This window comes from Schistocerca gregaria, chromosome 2 (assembly GCF_023897955.1).
Source record: "Schistocerca gregaria isolate iqSchGreg1 chromosome 2, iqSchGreg1.2, whole genome shotgun sequence".
Classification (NCBI taxonomy): Eukaryota; Metazoa; Arthropoda; class Insecta; order Orthoptera; family Acrididae; genus Schistocerca; species Schistocerca gregaria.
Genome location: NC_064921.1, coordinates 423,325,359 through 423,342,977, shown reverse-complemented (window position 1 = coordinate 423,342,977; position 17,619 = coordinate 423,325,359). Strand labels below are relative to the sequence as shown.

Below are 17,619 nucleotides of genomic sequence, written 5' to 3'. Positions count from 1 at the left end.
AACGGCTTAACATCTATGCCTGCTATCTGAGAACAGATAAAGGACTCCTTGCAAGATACTGTGTCATTTCACACCACTGGCTGGAGACTAGCAGCGGCTGGATTATGAAATTTCCTCCCCATGCATAGGCTGCAGTCAGCTCCGCAACAAAAACGGCCGCATTTGGAGTGATGCCATGACCAAGAAGCATCGCACTGTATTCAGCGATTAATCGCAGTACTGCGCCAGCCCAGATGACAACCGTCAGCGAGTACGGTTGTGACCTGCAGAGAGGTCCCACGTTTCGGAGAGGCACAGCAGCGTTACTCCGGGCATCATGGTGTGCGGAGCCACTGCTATGGCTTCAGGTCACGGCTGGTAGTGACTGATGGCAGCAGAGCGGTTAGTCACAGATGCCCTGCATCGTCATGCGTTAACTCTCATTTGCTGCCATTTTTCAACAGATCAATGCTCGTCGACACGTGGCACATGTCTCTGTGAATCGTCTGCGCTATATTGAAATACTCCAGTGGCCAGTAAGATCCTCACACATGTCATTGAGAGAACACATGTGGCACCAGCTCAGACATCGTCCTAGAGACAGCATACGGGATATCAAGAATCAGTTAGAGCAGCTGTGGGACAGCTTTATAACACCGTTCCCAAATCAGCGCATCCATACAGGCCTAATGGGGTTCAACGTCATAATGATAAATGGGCCCACACTGCCAGGTTCTTTGTAAATTTGATTCGATTTTATTATCACTGAAATAACATCTCAGCCTTTGAAGTTCCATTTCGTTTGCTCTGTCCTCTCTGGGTGCTTCACGTTTTATCAGTCAGTGTTGTATAGAGACATTAACGATGGAAGGTTCCTACCCCATTCTGTGGCATCTAATAGTCAGGCCTACTAGATGAGTGGCTTGCCAAGCGAGTGCAATTATTATTTGCACATCAGAAATATTTTCATGATTATCATACCCACTGCAACAATGCCTGAAATATGAGCCCTAGTGCCTTTCAGTTAAGCTATAATTTAAACTCGTCCTTACTTTTTAATGCAACGGAATGGATAACGCAGCTGACTAAGAGCTATTGCACATTTCTGATGGATTTACTCCACCCTGACAAGACCACATTTCCTTCCTGTCGTATATATTTTATCCAAAGCATGGACAACCCAGCAAGAAAATGGAGGTTATGTTAAAATACCTCAACAAAATGGCTACCCACAACTCAATAATCAAGACCATTACTTGTCTCATATATGTCCTCTTTTATTACAATAATTTCTTTCATGCTAATGTTGCAAAATTTCTTGCATTACATTTAAAAACAACAGTAAAACGAGTGATTCTCCACCCAGTGGGCATGATATAACATAAACATTTTACTATTCTATGCTCTCGTAATGTTTCTGTCTATTGCTACTGTGCACTTTCTGGATTGTTAAGGAATCTTTTGCTAATTTATTCTCTCCCACACTCTCGTAATCTCATTCATTAGCAACATAACGAATTTACTGACCTTCGTGCTATACTGGGAAAAATCATGCTTGACCCACTAAATTCGCTACTGTCTCATGCAAATCACACAGATTAAATACACATAATAAATCACACTGACAGTATAAAACACATCTCTAAAAACAAAACGTTTGGCTTTCTACTCTATCTACTTTCCCGCATCAAACAATAGACACCCCAGATTCACACGTCACTGACCGAAGTAATAATTTTCCTACCACAAACTCTGGAGGATTTATGCACATTTCCCTGTGCAATGCAACCCTCATGGAGTTGCCGGGTAGATAGCTGACTCATCTTAATTCACTCTCAGAGTATCTGAATATCATGCTGCCGTCACACGAATGTACCTCATAATAGAAGTTTTGGTATTTTATTTGTTTTACACACGGATCCTCAATTGAATGCTAGGACAAGCACTTCTAATTCTTTTTATTGTCTCATAGTCTGGTTGAGACTCACACTATACTCACCACGTGGAAGTGCTTGTCTCTCATTCAAGTTCTTCACAGGGAAATCTTAATTATTTTCTACTTAGATTTACAAAATGGTTCAAATGGCTCTGAGAACTATGGGACTTAACAGCTGAGGTCATCAGTCCCCTAGAACTTAGAACTACTTAAACCTAACTAACCTAAGGACAACACACACATCCATGCCCGAGGCAGGATTCGAACCTGCGACCGCACCGGTCGCGCGGTTCCAGATTGAAGCGCCTAGAACCGCTCGCCCACTTCGGCCGGCTCCTGTAGAAGTGAGGGAGGCCCTTGCCACCGTATTGGTCAGCCACATTCCAGGCCCTCTGATGACCAGACAACTACCTCAAAGACGATTATGTAATCTACCTTCAGCAACTGTGGTCAGCAGACGACCAGCCATTCATTCAGCTCACAAACATTAGCAAACTGGATTCAGGGATCTAATTTAAGGAAGTGCACATCTGAATAATTAAACATACAAATTACCCTTCTTTCCTACATTGGCATCCGGCTTCGGTGTATTAAATAAAATGGTGTTATTCTAAAAAAACGTTCTGACAAGAACAATAAAGTATGTTGTCGTACAATTTTCTATTTCGGGCAGTACTGTAACCTTTCAACGAGAGTGCTCTGTTTCACAGAGGAAGACTGCACTGTAGTTCCTTCTCTAGATTGTCGCACAGATGACAAAATGGTAGATATCGAAATAGACGACAGAGGGATAGAGAAACAATTAAAATCGCTCAAAAGAGGAAAGGCCGCTGGACCTGATGGGATACCAGTTCGATTTTACACAGAGTACGCGAAGGAACTTGACCCCCTTTTTGCAGCGGTGTACCGTAGGTCTCTAGAAGAGCGTAGCGTTCCAAAGGATGGAAAAGGCCACAGGTCATCCCCGTTTTCAAGAAGGGACGTCGAACAGATGTGCAGAACTATAGACCTATATCTCTAACGTAGATCAGTTGCAGAATTTTGGAACACGTATTGTGTTCGAGTATAATGACTTTTTTGGAGACTAGAAACCTACTCTGTAGGAATCAGCATGGGTTTCGAAAAAGATGGTCGTGTGAGACCCAGCTCGCGCTATTCGTCCACGAGACTCAGACGGCCATAGACACGGGTTCACAGGTAGATGCCGTGTTTCTTGACTTCCGCAAGGCGTTCGATACAGTTCCTCACAGTCGTTTAATGAACCAAGTAAGAGCATATGGACTATCAGACCAATTGTGTGATTGGATTGAAGAGTTCCTAGATAACAGAACGCAGCATGTCATTCTCAATGGAGAGAAGTCTTCCGAAGTAAGAGTGATTTCAGGTGTGCCGCAGGGGAGTGTCGTAGGACCGTTGCTATTCACAATATACATAAATGACCTTGTGGATGACATCGGAAGTTCACTGAGGCTTTTTGCAGATGATGCTGTGGAGTATCGTGAGGTTGTAACAATTGTACTAAAATGCAGGAGGATCTGCAGCGAATTGACGCATGGTGCAGGGAATGGCAATTCAATCTCAATGTAGAAAAGTGTAATGTGCTATGAATGCATAGAAAGATAGATCGCTTATCATTTAGCTACAAAATAGCAGGTCTGCAAGTGGAAGCAGTTAATTCCATAAATTATCTGGGAGTACGCATTAGGAGTGATTTAGAATGGAATGATCATATAAAACTGATCGTCGGTGAAGCAAATGCCAGGCTGAGATTCATTGGAAGAATCCTAAGGAAATGCAATCCGAAAACAAAGGAAGTAAGTTACAGTACGCTTGACATCTTGGATATTCGAGAATGCAGCCGGATGTTCGCGTCGTTCTCGCACGATATTTCAACAGCGTGCCTCGCTGTCTTCTTCAGGTGCTACCTGAGACTGGTCCTTGGGTCGATCGAGTCCAGTATTTATGCCTGGGAGGAGCTGGGCGTTCCCTAATCGGTCCGCGCCGAGTCGAGTGTTCTATCTGCGGTCCTCGCCCGCCAGATTCGGCTTCAACGGACCCCTCCAGTCGCGGATGTTCCGACTGCCGTCGGCGCCGGTTTTGGCCGTCCTCAACGGTTGTGGTTGTCATTTGAGGTGTGTCATATGAGATGTTAGGTACTCTATCTCATGACTGTCACTACGGTTTCCACTTCTGTTGCGTGCTGGGCGCTCCCTAATCGGTCCGCGCCGCGTCGTGTGTTCCATCTGAGGTCCGCGCCCGCCAGACGCGGCTACATTGTCCCTCTCTGGTGGCCGGTGTTCCCTCCACCGTCCGCGCCCGGCCTGGCCGTCTTCTGAAGTCGAGTTAATGACCTGGGGTGTGTCAGATCTGGTCTCTAATGTCCAACATCTTGTCTCACGGCTGTTCCCTCGGTCCCCACTTATATTTCTTGCTGAATCCTGGAGTGTCCTGCGTTGAGTTTTCACAAGCTCAAGCGCTGGATTCCAGGCAGTGCTGATTTGGTATCCCGAGTCACGGTTGATTAGATTGTCTGTGACCTTAACCTCAATTGCTTCTTTAATGACACTGTCCCAATATCTTGAGGTCTGTGTCACAATCTTGGTGTCATTGTAATCCATTGAATGACCAAGTTCCAGACAATGCTCTGCTATGGCTCATTTAGTTGCCTGCCTGAGTCTGGTATGTCTCTGGTGTTCTTTACACCTGATGTCCACAGTTCTGGTGGTCTGGCCAATGTATGACATCCCACACTGGCATGTTATGTTGTAAATACCTGGCTTACGTAGCCCCAGGTCATCTTTTACAGTCCCCAGCATAGCCCCAATTTTTGTGGGTGGGCAAAATATGCTCCTGATGTCATATTTCTGGAGAACCCTGCTCATCTTGGTAGAGGTAGGTACGGCATATGGCAAGTATGCCATCTTCTTTGCCTCTTCTGGTTCTTCTTCTGGATCCTTTGGCCGGTTGGCAGGTTGAAGTGCCTTCTGGATATCTCTAGAGGAGTACCCATTCCTGCTGAACACTGATTGTAAGTGTTCTATTTCTGTGGCCAGACTATCAGGATCTGACAGAGTTTGTGCTCTATGGACCAGTGTTTTGAGCACTCCATTCTTCTGTGCCGGATGGTGGCAACTGCTGGCTTGAAGGTATAAGTCAGTGTGCGTAGGTTTGCGGTACACACTGTGTCCAAATGTGCCATCTCCCTTTCTCTTCACCAGAACATCCAAAGATGGAAGTATTCCATCCTTCTCCATTTCCATTGTGAAATTAATGTTCGGATGGCAAGAGTTCAGATGTAGCAGGAACTCATCTAACTTCCTTCTACCATGGGGCCAGATGACAAAGGTATCATCCACATACCTAAAAAAAAGCACTTGGGTTGATATCTGGCTGAAGAGAGTGCTTCCTCTTCAAACCTTTCCATAAATAGGTTGGCCACCACTGGTGATAGAGGGCTACCCATCGCCACCCCTTCTGTTTGTTCATAAAATTGACCCCCATATAGGAAGTATGTCGATGTCAGTACATGCCTGAACAGGTCAAGGAGAGCCCCATCGAACTTCTCTCCAATAAGCTCAAGTGACTCCTTCAGTGGTACACGTGTAAAGAGAGACACCACATCGAAACTCATATCGGGTCTGACACACCTCAAATGACAACCACAACCGTTGAGGACGGCCAAAACCGGCGCCGACGGCAGTCGGAACATCCGCGACTGGAGGGGTCCGTTGAAGCCGAGTCTGGCGGGCGAGGACCGCAGATGGAACACTCGACTCGGCGCGGACCGATTAGGGAACGCCCAGCTTCTCCCAGGCATAAATACTGGACTCGATCGACCCAAGGACCAGTCTCAGGTAGCACCTGAAGAAGACAGCGAGGCACGCTGTTGAAATATCGTGCGATAACGACGCGAACATCCGGCTGGATTCCCGAATATCCAAGATGTCAACAGATCGCCGGGAAAGTATGAAGAATTACTACCGTACGCTTGTTCGCCCACTGCTTGAATACTGGTTAGCAATGTGGGATCCGTACGAGATAGGGTTGATAGAAGAAATAGAGAAGATCCAACGGAGAGCAGCGCGCTTCGTTACAGGATCACTTAGTAATCGCGAAAGCGTTACGGAGATGATAGATAAACTCCAGTGGAAGACTCTGCAGGAGAGACGCTCAGTAGCTCGGTACGGGCTTTTGTTAAAGTTTCGAAAACATACCTTCACCGAGGAGTCAAGTAGTATATTGCTCCCTCCTACGTATATCTCGCGAAGAGACCATGAGGATAAAATCAGAGCCGACGCAGAGGCATACCGACAATCTTTCTTTCTACAAACAGTACGACACTGGAATAGAAGGGAGAACCGATAGAGGTACTCAAGGTACCCTCCGCCACACACCGTCAGATGGCTTGCGGAGTATGGATGTAGATGTAGATGTGCAGCTCGGTAGGCGACAGACAAGTGAAGGAATCACTCTTCAGAACCTAGAGTTGGGGTTCGACCGGCGTTTGGGATGGAAATGCATTTCTGCATAAGGGCCACCTCATTTTGCGCAAGCTCCAAGACGTATTGCCACTAGACTAGGTGCTCAGCAGAGTGCCACAACCTCTCCTTGTTCCTGTAGCTGATACAGCTCTACCTGGACAGTCTTTTGGACTGAAAGGTGAGAGTGCCGACCTGGAAGCCGACGTTGACGGAGGCGAGCGTGAGGGTGCCGACCTCGGTGAGTGCGCCGATGTCCCCCAGGCCGATGCTGGCCATCTCGGCGGCCTGCAGCGAGACGAGCGCGGCCAGGCAGAGCAGCAGCAGCGCCGCGCGCGCCCACGGCGGCCGCCCCTCCCACCAGAGCCCCAGCAGCCGCACCAGCCACACGTTCAGCCGCAGGAACTCCTCCCGTCCCAGCGCCAGCGGCGCACACCCTCCCTCCACGGCGCACATCTGCAACACTTGTCAACACAGGACTCAGTTCACGCTGGACGACTCACAGTATTAACCCTAGGTAGGACGCCCAAGCCTTTTTTCTATCTTGGATGCCTAAGAGAGGGGGGGGGGGGGGGGGGGGTTCGACGAGCCCACAGGTATTAAATAAGTTCACTGACGAAAAATTGCAACTTTCAAAATGGTTTATGTATTTTAACTACGGCATCGGTTTATAAATGTTGTTAATTGTTATAAATATTGCAGTGAGTGAATAAAAAATTGACATATTACAATACAAAATACAGATGTGTTCATATACAATAGACTACTGTGAGTCCTCACCTTCAAGGCAAGAGACAAACTTCACAATTTTTTCTGAATGTGTGTACACACATGTTTATGACACTGTCTACAATACTGTTTTGGTTTACTTAGATTGTTGTACTTCTGCTTCCTTGTTTCAGCTTTTCTTACACAATTATGGTCCCGACCCTTCCCTGCAGGAGGCTGACGTGCTTCTGTTGTCACTTCTTTGATTTTATTCTGTAGAATAGTCTTCATTGATTGAACAATTTGGTTAGATAACCCTCTTGCATTGGCACTTCTTTATTCTACCTGCCATTTCACTAGTTCCATCCCAGCTTGCAGAAGATAAAGTTTCCGTTTGTTGTGTTTCTTTTCATTCCATCTTGGATGATGCTGGATGAATATGGTGGTTGCATTGATAGCACAAATGTCGATGAGATAGTAAAATAGAGATAGAGGCCATCTCTTTGTTCCCCTCTTGCAGGTGTACATACGCACTATTTGATCAATGGTATCAATTCCACCTTTAGTGGAATTATAATATGCATTTATATCGGTTTTATTCTTCTCTCCTCCAACATTGCCTTTATCTTGGTGCATCAGTGACAACATCAGCAAGTTTTTACTTGGTTTCGTTTTTGCTGTGTAGGACACTAAAGTTACTGGAGGCCTACGTGTTGAGAACTGCACTAACTCACTGCAAGTTTACAAGATAAATAACAGCTGACTGAAATCAACAATCACTTCCTCTGAAAGTAAACTGATTGTTGTGAATATCAAGAATATCAACCAACAAGAAACTAACTTGTATTGTTATAGAAATGAGAAATACGAAATCCTAATAAGGGAAATTTTCTATAACATGGAAGCCTAAGAGGGGGGTTTGTTGGACCTGTAATAAGTTTATTTATTTTTTCTTTCAAAGCAGGAATTTTCTATAAAATATATTGACACTAGCGTTTCATAAAATAGCCAACAAAAAATAACTCAGAGCGAATATGTAGTATGAAAGTTACTTGGGCAAAAGCAGGGGACATGAAAAAATTGTGGGTTCGACGAACCCCCCCCCCCCCCCCCCCCTTAGTCGTCCTAGGGTTAACCCTGCTCGAGGAGTTATCGCGATAGATTGTACATGTGGCAACTATCGCTGACGCTAAAGCCGTCAGCACACGGACCGTGCTTTCGAACGTTAACGTTGAGCGTGCCAAGTCCAACGTGCTGCTGAACGCTCAGGAACGATGCGACTTGTGCATACGGTACGTGGGCCCCAACGTGGTATACGCGATGGCAACGCACTCCAGCGACAGTGGAGGGATGTTTCTAGTTCGTAAAACACGCTGTTGACTCAAAGGGCGCGCGTAAAATTCCCACGTTAGTACATTTCTTCCATCGTCCACGAAGAGGAGAGAACCATGTCCAATCAATAAGGACACAGGCTTACAAAAGTTCCACTACAAACGGTGCGTAACAAATTTGGAATACTTCTCCGCATAATATAAACATTATTTCACCATTCCCACATTTTAGTAAAACCCCAAGGTCAGTCTTACTTGATCACTGTTACTACCCAGTAGCAGAATCTTTGCAACATGTGAATTACGAAGCGTAAAAGAGGAAGGAGCAAAATATCTTTATACAAGTAGCGCAAGCTGTCCTTTAGATTAAGCCAATCGAACAAAGCCACCCCTCAAAAAAACGTGAATTTGTATTTAGGTAACATCAAATATTATAGTCTATACTTATATTTAACTAATAATAAAGTATCAGAACCTAATAAAAACGCGAATGTTAGCAAAAAAAATTGGTTGTGTCAGGATGCGAACCACCACCCCCAACAAAAAATCTCTTAGTAGGACGCTGAAGCTATTCATTACGCTTTTTTTTTTTTTTCCTCGTTTTGTTCGCTTTCTTTCGTTGCATCTGCTCGGGGCGGACGTTGTAAGACATCCGTTTGAAGTTCGTTGTTGATCGATTAGCTCAGTTTTTGTATTACAGAGGGCTGCTATCCCTCTGACCGAACACGCTGAGCTACCATGCCGGCTACACGCTAAACCAACATCAAACCTTTCGCCTCTAATCATAGTATCTTACCACTTGCTAAAAACCTTAATCGTAAATACGTTACTAACTGAAATTTAATTATAACAAATTGTACCAATAACAATGCGTTTTGGGTGGATCTTCAGTGTGTCACTGCCTTCAAATAGTCTACTCTCATAATACGCAAGTTACAATAATTCTTTTGCCACGAATATGATGTTTCTCATTATTTTATTGGAACGAATCACACAGTTAACAACGGATTTTGCAGTGATTCTCAATTTGCTGGTGTTCGGAACGGCATATATACATATAGGCTTGAAATGAATGCCAATATGGCGCCTCAAAACTCTGTACTGAAGGCACACGGCGTGTGTGTGACGTAGGTGGTGTTGTGCCATCTCATTGGTCAACGCTCAGACGCACGCTCAGAATATCTGACATGCCAGATATTGCTCTGCACGTACAGAAAGACTCCCGAGCGTGCTATTCCATGCTGTAACGTCAGAAACTCTGCACGTTCAACGCTTAACGTTCGGATGCACGGTCCGTGTGGCGACGACTTAAGGCCGGCCTGCCAACTTTGCCCCTCTTATCAAGCAAACAGTGAGACGGCTGATTTTTACTGTTATAACTTCACTGCTTTGTTGCACATGCACATGAGGCACTATTCCCATCAGACGCAGCTCTACTGGGGTGATACGATAAGTGATAAGTTGCAGTAAAGGTCACACGACGCGCTTGCGTTCCCAAAGGAACGATGCGATAAGCAATAAGACACAGCAGCCTCGCATATGCCTTGTAGATGCATGTCTCGACACGGGAAACCTCCAAATACACTGCTGGGAAAAAAATTTGTGCACCCAGTTCACTCAATATTTATTGTTGCAACAGTGTGAAACATCCCCTTAGAAAAAAAATATGAACGACTGTGCTCGTAAACTTATACGTTAATTGGTTCCAAAAATGGTTCAAATGGCTCTGAGCACTATGGGACTTAACATCTGAGGTCATCAGTCCCCTAGAACGTAGAACTACTTAAACCTAACTAACACACATCCATGCCCGAGGCAGGATTCGAATCTGCGACCGTAGCAGTCGCGCGGTTCCGGGCTGAAGCGCCTAGAACCGCTCGGACACCACGGCCGGCTACGTTAATTGATTTTCAAACAGCTGAGCAAAACTGAACGTACTCAGACATTTCTGTCTTTACATATTCTGATCAACACTAAACTGACACACAATATTTTTTTAGAGCAACGCAATCTGACTTCCAGTAATGCCTACAAAAGAATGGGCCTGACTAACAATAACCTACAACTTTCATCAATCAATTACCTAACAAAAATCTTCGTTACTTACACTCCTGCAATACAGCGAGCGCCAATACTGCCAGCTAAATAAAAGATTCTAACTGCTGAAGGCACTAACTACTGATAGGCATAGTTAGCAAATTAAAGATTTTGATGGAGAACAAACAATGTATTTACCTTAATAGTGTTCAAAAGTCAATATATGTATATCAGTTCATGACATCCAGTCTTACAAATTTCCTTTTCCTGACGGACACACGTCCAGATCGTCCGCTCTCAAAACTGCGCCATCTCTCTCCCCACATCCACCACTGCTGGTAGCTCACCTCCAACTGCACAACACTACGCGCTGTTCACATCCAACTGCCCAACACTACAATAGCGAAATTCCAACAATGCCAACCAGCCACAGACTGCATACAGCACATCAATGATTTTCATACAGGGCGCTACGTGGCGTTACCAACATACGAACCTAAACAGCCCACTTACAAGTGCATATGGAGTTTATGAGACGATTACATTTACATCAATAGCAAAAGCGGTGCTGAGGTACTATGTGTCGACCCATGTTTGAAAACCCATATTGGTGCTTCATTGAACCCTCTTCCAGGCACTTTATTGTGAATAACAGAGTAATCACGTAGATGTAGATGTAGCACGTGGTCTAGCCTCCACAGGCGGCAAGGGAAACACTGACTCTGGCATCCAATCGCTCTTGTAGATGGCGAATACTCTCCTGGGATACATTATGCGACATTTGCGCGAGCTGTTCACTTGGTTCTGTAAGAGTCACTTCTAGCCCCATCACGTGCTCGATTGGAGATAAGCCTGAAGATTGTTATGGCCAGGGAAGTAGCTGCACGTATTGCAGACCACATTGAGTTTCATGGGCAGTGTCTCGTCGGAACAACACGTCGCATTCCTGTTGGAAGGACAGCAAAATAAAGGGTCTGGCAACATTTTGCTTGTACTGGGCGCTAGTCAGCGACCCCCCAGACACACCAAAGGTGAACGAGAGTCGTAGCTTATCGTATTCCAGGCCATAAGATCTAAGCTTGGGTCAGTGTGACTTGGACGAGTCCACTTTACGAGACAGCACTCTCCAGATCAGGGTTGTAGGCGCAAACGATCGTCACTTGAACTCAAGCAGAATCTGCTTTCACTGTTGGAGATCGCGGCACTGCATCCAGCATTGGACGGCACCAGTCCAGTCATGCACGTCGAAGCTCTGGTGTGGATGGAAGACAGGCTGCAGGTGTGCCTGTAGTCCCACCAGCTGCAGTAGTCGTGCTGACACCTCTGGGCTCACAAGCCCTCGAATCTGAACTGTGGTAGCTGTACGATCTGCCACTGCTGCTCTTACAATACGACGATCCTGGCTGGCGTCTGTATTGCGTGGACGCCCTGAAACTTGTCTACGGGTGTGAGAATCTTGCCGGCCGCTGTGGGCGAGCGGTTCTAGGCGCTTCAATGCGGAACCTCGCTGCTGCTACCGTCGCAGGTTCGAATCCTGTCTACGGCATGGATGTGTCTGATGTCCTAAGGTTAGTTAGGTTTAAGTAGTTCTAAGTCTAGGGCACTGGTGACCTCAGATGTTAAGTCACATAGTGCTTAGAGCCATTTGAACCATTTTTTTTCTCAGAATGTTCATGTGACCACTGATGCCAGCATTACAGCACAACTGACTCCAAAGTCCACCTTGTATGGCAGTTTTCCAGAAGGACCATTCTGCCACTCGGAAGGTCACAATTTGACCCTTTTCAGACTCGCTCAGTTGGCTCTAGGAAACACGTGCGGGTCTCCATGGCATGATTGCCTGCTTGCTTCACACTTCTGCATCACACTGATCCTTCTGGCTGTGAGCATTCCGAATTAAAGTAGACACAGATGGCGCTCTGGTAGACATGGTACTATGCTATCTGTTGGCGGACGACGCTGAAATCACTATCAGTACAGCTCCTATCCCTCATTTGGCGTATGCTATCATCAGATCCAAATGGACGTCGTCTTTCCAGGTGTACTATTTTTTCCGGCACGGCAGTACATATAACGTATTCACTCGAGACATGAAAGAGGTATTGCTCTCCTTTCAGTGTTAAAAACAAACTCGGCTTGTTACCCACAATTTGGAACGCAGAATATGACCTAACATGCACCAAACGTGGACTGACCAGTGACTTCACGGTTTACGCAAACTTTTCAAAACATGTGCTGTGTTTCACTTAATTTTGAAGTATCACAATAATTACAGTCAACAGTGAAATAGACTCATTTAATTATCAAGCTATGATATTAGACTATAAGTTATAAAAAACAGTGTTTTTACCGAATAGTTTTCTCAAAATTGAATGAGAAAGACTGCAGAGTTAAGAATATGAGCAAATCCCAAAACGGTGGTTTTTAATTTTTTACTGGATAAGCTGAAAGAACCAGAGGTTGTACAGAGTTTCAAGGAGAGCATAAGGGAACAATTGACAGGAATGGGGGAAAGAAACACAGTAGAAGAAGAATGGGTAGCTCTGAGGGATGAAGTAGTGAAGGCAGCAGAGTATAAAGTAGGTAAAAAGCCGAGGGCTGCTAGAAATCCTTGGATAACAGAAGAAATATTGAATTTAATTGATGAAAGGAGAAAATATAAAAATGCAGTAAATGAAGCAGGCAAAAAGGAATACAAACGTTTCAAAAATGAGATCGACAGGAAGTGCAAAATGGCTAAGCAGGGATGGCTAGAGGACAAATGTAAGGATGTAGAGGCTTATCTCACTAGAGGTAAGATAGATACTGCCTACAGGAAAATTAGAGAGACCTTTGGAGAGAAGAGAACCACGTGTATGAATATCAAGAGCTCAGATGGCAACCCAGTTCTAAGCAAAGAAGGGAAGGCAGAAAGGTGGAAGGAGTATATAGCAGGTTTATACAAGGGCGATGTACTTGAGGACAATATTATGGAAATGGAAGAGGATGTAGATGAAGACGAAATGGGAGATAAGATACTGCGTGAAGAGTTTGACAGAGCACTGAAAGACCTGAGTCGAAACAAGGCCCCCGGAGTAGACAACATTCCATTAGAACTACTGACGACCTTGGGAGAGCCAGTCATGACAAGACTCTACCAGCTTGTGAGCAAGATGTATGAGACAGGCGAAATACCCTCAGACTTCAAGAAGAATATAATAATTCCAATCCCAAAGACAGCAGGTGCTGAAAGAAGTGAAAATTACCAAACTATCAGTTTAATAAGTCACAGCTGCAAAATACTAACACGAATTCTTTACAGACGAATGGAAAAACTGGTAGATGGGGACCTCGGGGAGGATCAGTTTGGATTCCGTAGAAATGTTGGAACACGTGAGGCAATACTGACCTTACGACTTATCTTAGAAGAAATACTAAGAAAAGGCGAACCTACGTTTCTAGCATTTGTAGACGTACAGAAAGCTTTTGACAATGTTGACTGGAATACTCTATTTCAAATTCTGAAGGTGGCAGGGGTAAAATACAGGGAGCGAAAGGCTATTTACAATTTGTACAGAAACCAGATGGCAGTCATAAGAGTTGAGGGGGATGAAAGGGAAGCAGTGGTTGGGAAGGGAGTGAGACAGGGTTGTAGTCTCTCCCCGATGTTATTCAGTCTTTATATTGAGCAAGCACTAAAGGAAACAAAAGAAAAATTCGGAGTAGGTAATTAAATTCATGGAGAAGAAGTAAAAACTTTGAGGTTCGCCGATGACATTGTAATTCTGTCAGAGACAGCAAAGGACTTGGTAGAGCAGTTGAATGGAATGGACAGTGTCTTGAAAGGAGGATATAAGATGAACATCAACAAAAGCAAAACGAGGATAATGGAATGTAGTCAAAATAAATCGGGTGATGGTAAGGGAATTAGATTAGGAAATGAGACGCTTAAAGTAGTAAAGGAGTTTTGATATTTAGGAAGTAAAATAACTGATGATGGTCGAAGTAGAGAGGATATAAAATGTAGACTGGCAATGGCAAGGAAAGCGTTTCTGAAGAAGAGAAATTTGTTAACATCGAATATAGATTTATGTATCAGGAAGTCGTTTCTGAAAGTATTTGTTTGGAGTGTAGCCATGTATGGAAGTGAAACATGGACGATAACTAGTTTGGACAAGAAGAGAATAGAAGCTTTCGAAATGTGGTGCTACAGGAGAATGCTGAAGATTAGATTGGTAGATCACATAACTAATGAGGAGGCATTGAATAGAATTGGGGAGAAAAGGAGCTTTTGGCACAACTTGACTAGAAGAAGGGATCGGTTTGTAGGACATGTTTTGAGGCATCAAGGGATCACAAATTTAGCATTGGAGGGCAGCGTGGAGGGTAAAAATCGTAGAGGGAGACCAAGAGATAAATACAGTAAGCAGATTCAGAAGGATGTAGGTTGCAGTAGGTACTGGGAGATGAAGAAGCTTGCACAGGATAGAGTAGCATGGAGAGCTGCATCAAACCAGACTCAGGACTGAAGACAACAACAACAAACAACACATGGGGAACAGGAAAGGTTGTAATGAGAATCTAACTACAGAAACGTTCGTAGTGCCCATCGCCCCTCTGGCAACGGACTCCTCGTGGTGCAACCACAGTACAGGTAAGGCTTTGGGTAGGAAACTGCACTCTCCTATTTGCACCAAAAATGCGCAGACTTCTCCCACATTCTGTGACAGATCTGTATTCTTTGGATCTTTAAGTTCCACTTTTTCCGATCTATTGCATCTTCTTTAGATAGTATATGAGAAACAGATAAGACTTTCCAGAGGAGGAGAGTTTGAAGAGACAAAGAGAAACCAATGATCTAGCAGGGTCTAAATGAATCCCACTGCGAACTAATATGAACAAGTGTAGCTGAGGTAGATGGACTTAGTTTAACAATTGGTTGTTTCCAACGACCACCAGATCCAGACACACCAATTCATAACCAAAACTCGATACCATTCAATTTTCCCGAGCATACAATAGTATTAGGTGGTGAGTATAATCTGAGCATCATCGTATGGGAAAACATATATATGCTATTAGCGAAATGGAGAGACAGTCTTGCAAAGTAATACTCAAAACACTGGCTCATAATTGCATTCGACCATTAGTCTGCCAATCCACAAACACTGAACATGTTTTAGACCTTCTGGCTATAAACAGGGACGATCTTTTCGAAAGTGTCATTTACGAGATAGGGATTGGCGAGCATAATGCTATTACAGGAACGACGGTCACGAAGGTGCAATGGGCGCTAAGAAAGCCACGAGAGTATGGTTTGCAAGTTGATAGCTACTATCAGATTACTTAAAAGATGAACTGTGAACATTTAATTAATGATATGACAAACGTCAACAACTGTAATTAAAGCTTAAAAATATATAAACTGCACCTTAGATAAGTAAGTTCCACGTAAAGAGTAATAAAAGACGGAAGAGGCTACACTTGGATAAACGGTAACATTCGGAGAAAGGTAGTAAAACTGAGACTATTAAACTCTTGCTAAAAAAGGAATCTGATTGAGAAAATTTAAAAGCAACTTTGAAAGGTCTCTGTTGGATTCCTTTCATGTTAATTTCTTGAATCTGTTGTCATTTACGGCATAAATTCCTCTTCTAAATTTACTGTGGCGTTTCTGACTATCTGCGAGGAGACTGAGAAGTGGAACGTGTTACTTTTACAGATAAACAAGAACGATCTGTCACACTACTACACTTTAAAACACAGTTTATATGCAATTCATGTCACACAGTCTCATACAGAACCTACATCCGCTTTCTTTTATGTACTGTATATGATAAGATACTGTCATCCCCCTTCCCTTCTGTGTGAGAGGATGAATTATCAAGTGTATTTCTAGTTGCATGCTCTGGGTGGTAGCAGACAAGCCTGTCTGCTAGAGAACAGAAGGAAAAACGTCGGAACAGGTAGCTACGCTTTCTAAAAGCAAAGAAGTTTGCATCCTTAGTATTGTCCTGTCCGTCCCTTGTCATGTTGGTATAGGAAGCTGCCTCTGGTCACTTCCGGTTTGTATACGGAAGCACCCTTGGTAGGAGCGCAGGTCAGTCTGTCCGCGGCGAGCGTCTGAAGTGGTAAATCTCCGGCTAAGCGCGTGTCTGCTAAATCCGCAGGACAATGGATTTCTTAAGTTCAGCCTAACTGAAAATTTAATCACCTTTATTTCAGGTTTTAGCTCTAAAATATCTAATGTTGCCTTAAATTGCAACGCAGTGTGTTTCGAGTGTCAACTTCAGAATAACTTCCAGTAATTGCTTTGTCACTACTTTGTGAGTAAAGTGGAACCACGTGTTGATCAGTAACTCCAACTAAGATCATCAATCTTAAATGCGAATGTGCGTGAGATTATAACGTCTCGTCTTAACAATATTTTTCCATATAGCAACTTTTCTTTATGTTCAACCCACTTGGGGTGTACTTTGTGAGACCAGTAACACGTGCTTATACAATTGTTTGACCTATCAGGTTAATAGTAAGACGATAGTAACCAGTTCGAGGTTTTTGTTTTGTAAATTGCTTTTCGATCTAATTTATTTTAATTATCAAAATTATTGTGGAGTTGCACTATTTGTGTAAACCAAGTTGACCACGTGAAGCATGCGGTGTAATCATCAAAGTAGCCCTCAGCTATTCTTTTCGGGAAGATTTCACAGAGAGTTAGTATGAATTTAGTATACCAGTGTGTGGTAATTACATGACAGACAGGATTGCGCTATGAACGTAACTTCTTTGGGTGAAAATTGAATCGGTTGGTTGTGGTTAATTTCCTCTCGCATATGTTTCAACGTTCTTCTTGTGTTATTTTATGAATGCAGTGTTGTATGCAGTCTCCCAATCTTGGCTCCATATTTGATGTGTTCCGTAAGATTACAAACTCGCATTTTCACAATCCTAAATAAAGCACCAGCTTAGTTATGACTCAAGTTTAATATGCTGAAATTTCAATGATCAATGTTAAAATAAATTTCCAAACATAAACTGATTTATTTCTTTTTATTTAAATTCTCTTTTATATATATATATATATATCACCGGTTTTCGTCATTCTTGCGGGATGATGCAAAGAGGACGTGGAAACGTTTAAGACATTTCTCCAAGAGTTACAATAAAATAC

At 43.8% G+C, this 17,619-nt stretch overlaps 1 protein-coding gene across 1 annotated transcript in view; it reads right to left on the bottom strand.

Annotated features, from left to right (window-relative positions):
• Window positions 1–6,849, bottom strand: part of LOC126335807 (odorant receptor Or2-like) — a 182,158-nt gene extending 175,309 nt beyond the window's left edge. The window contains exon 1 of the mRNA XM_049999271.1: window positions 6,589–6,849. Coding sequence (XP_049855228.1) covers window positions 6,589–6,849 — 261 coding nt within the window. The remainder of the gene's footprint in view (window positions 1–6,588) is intronic.
• Between the last annotated feature and the right edge of the window lie 10,770 nt (window positions 6,850–17,619).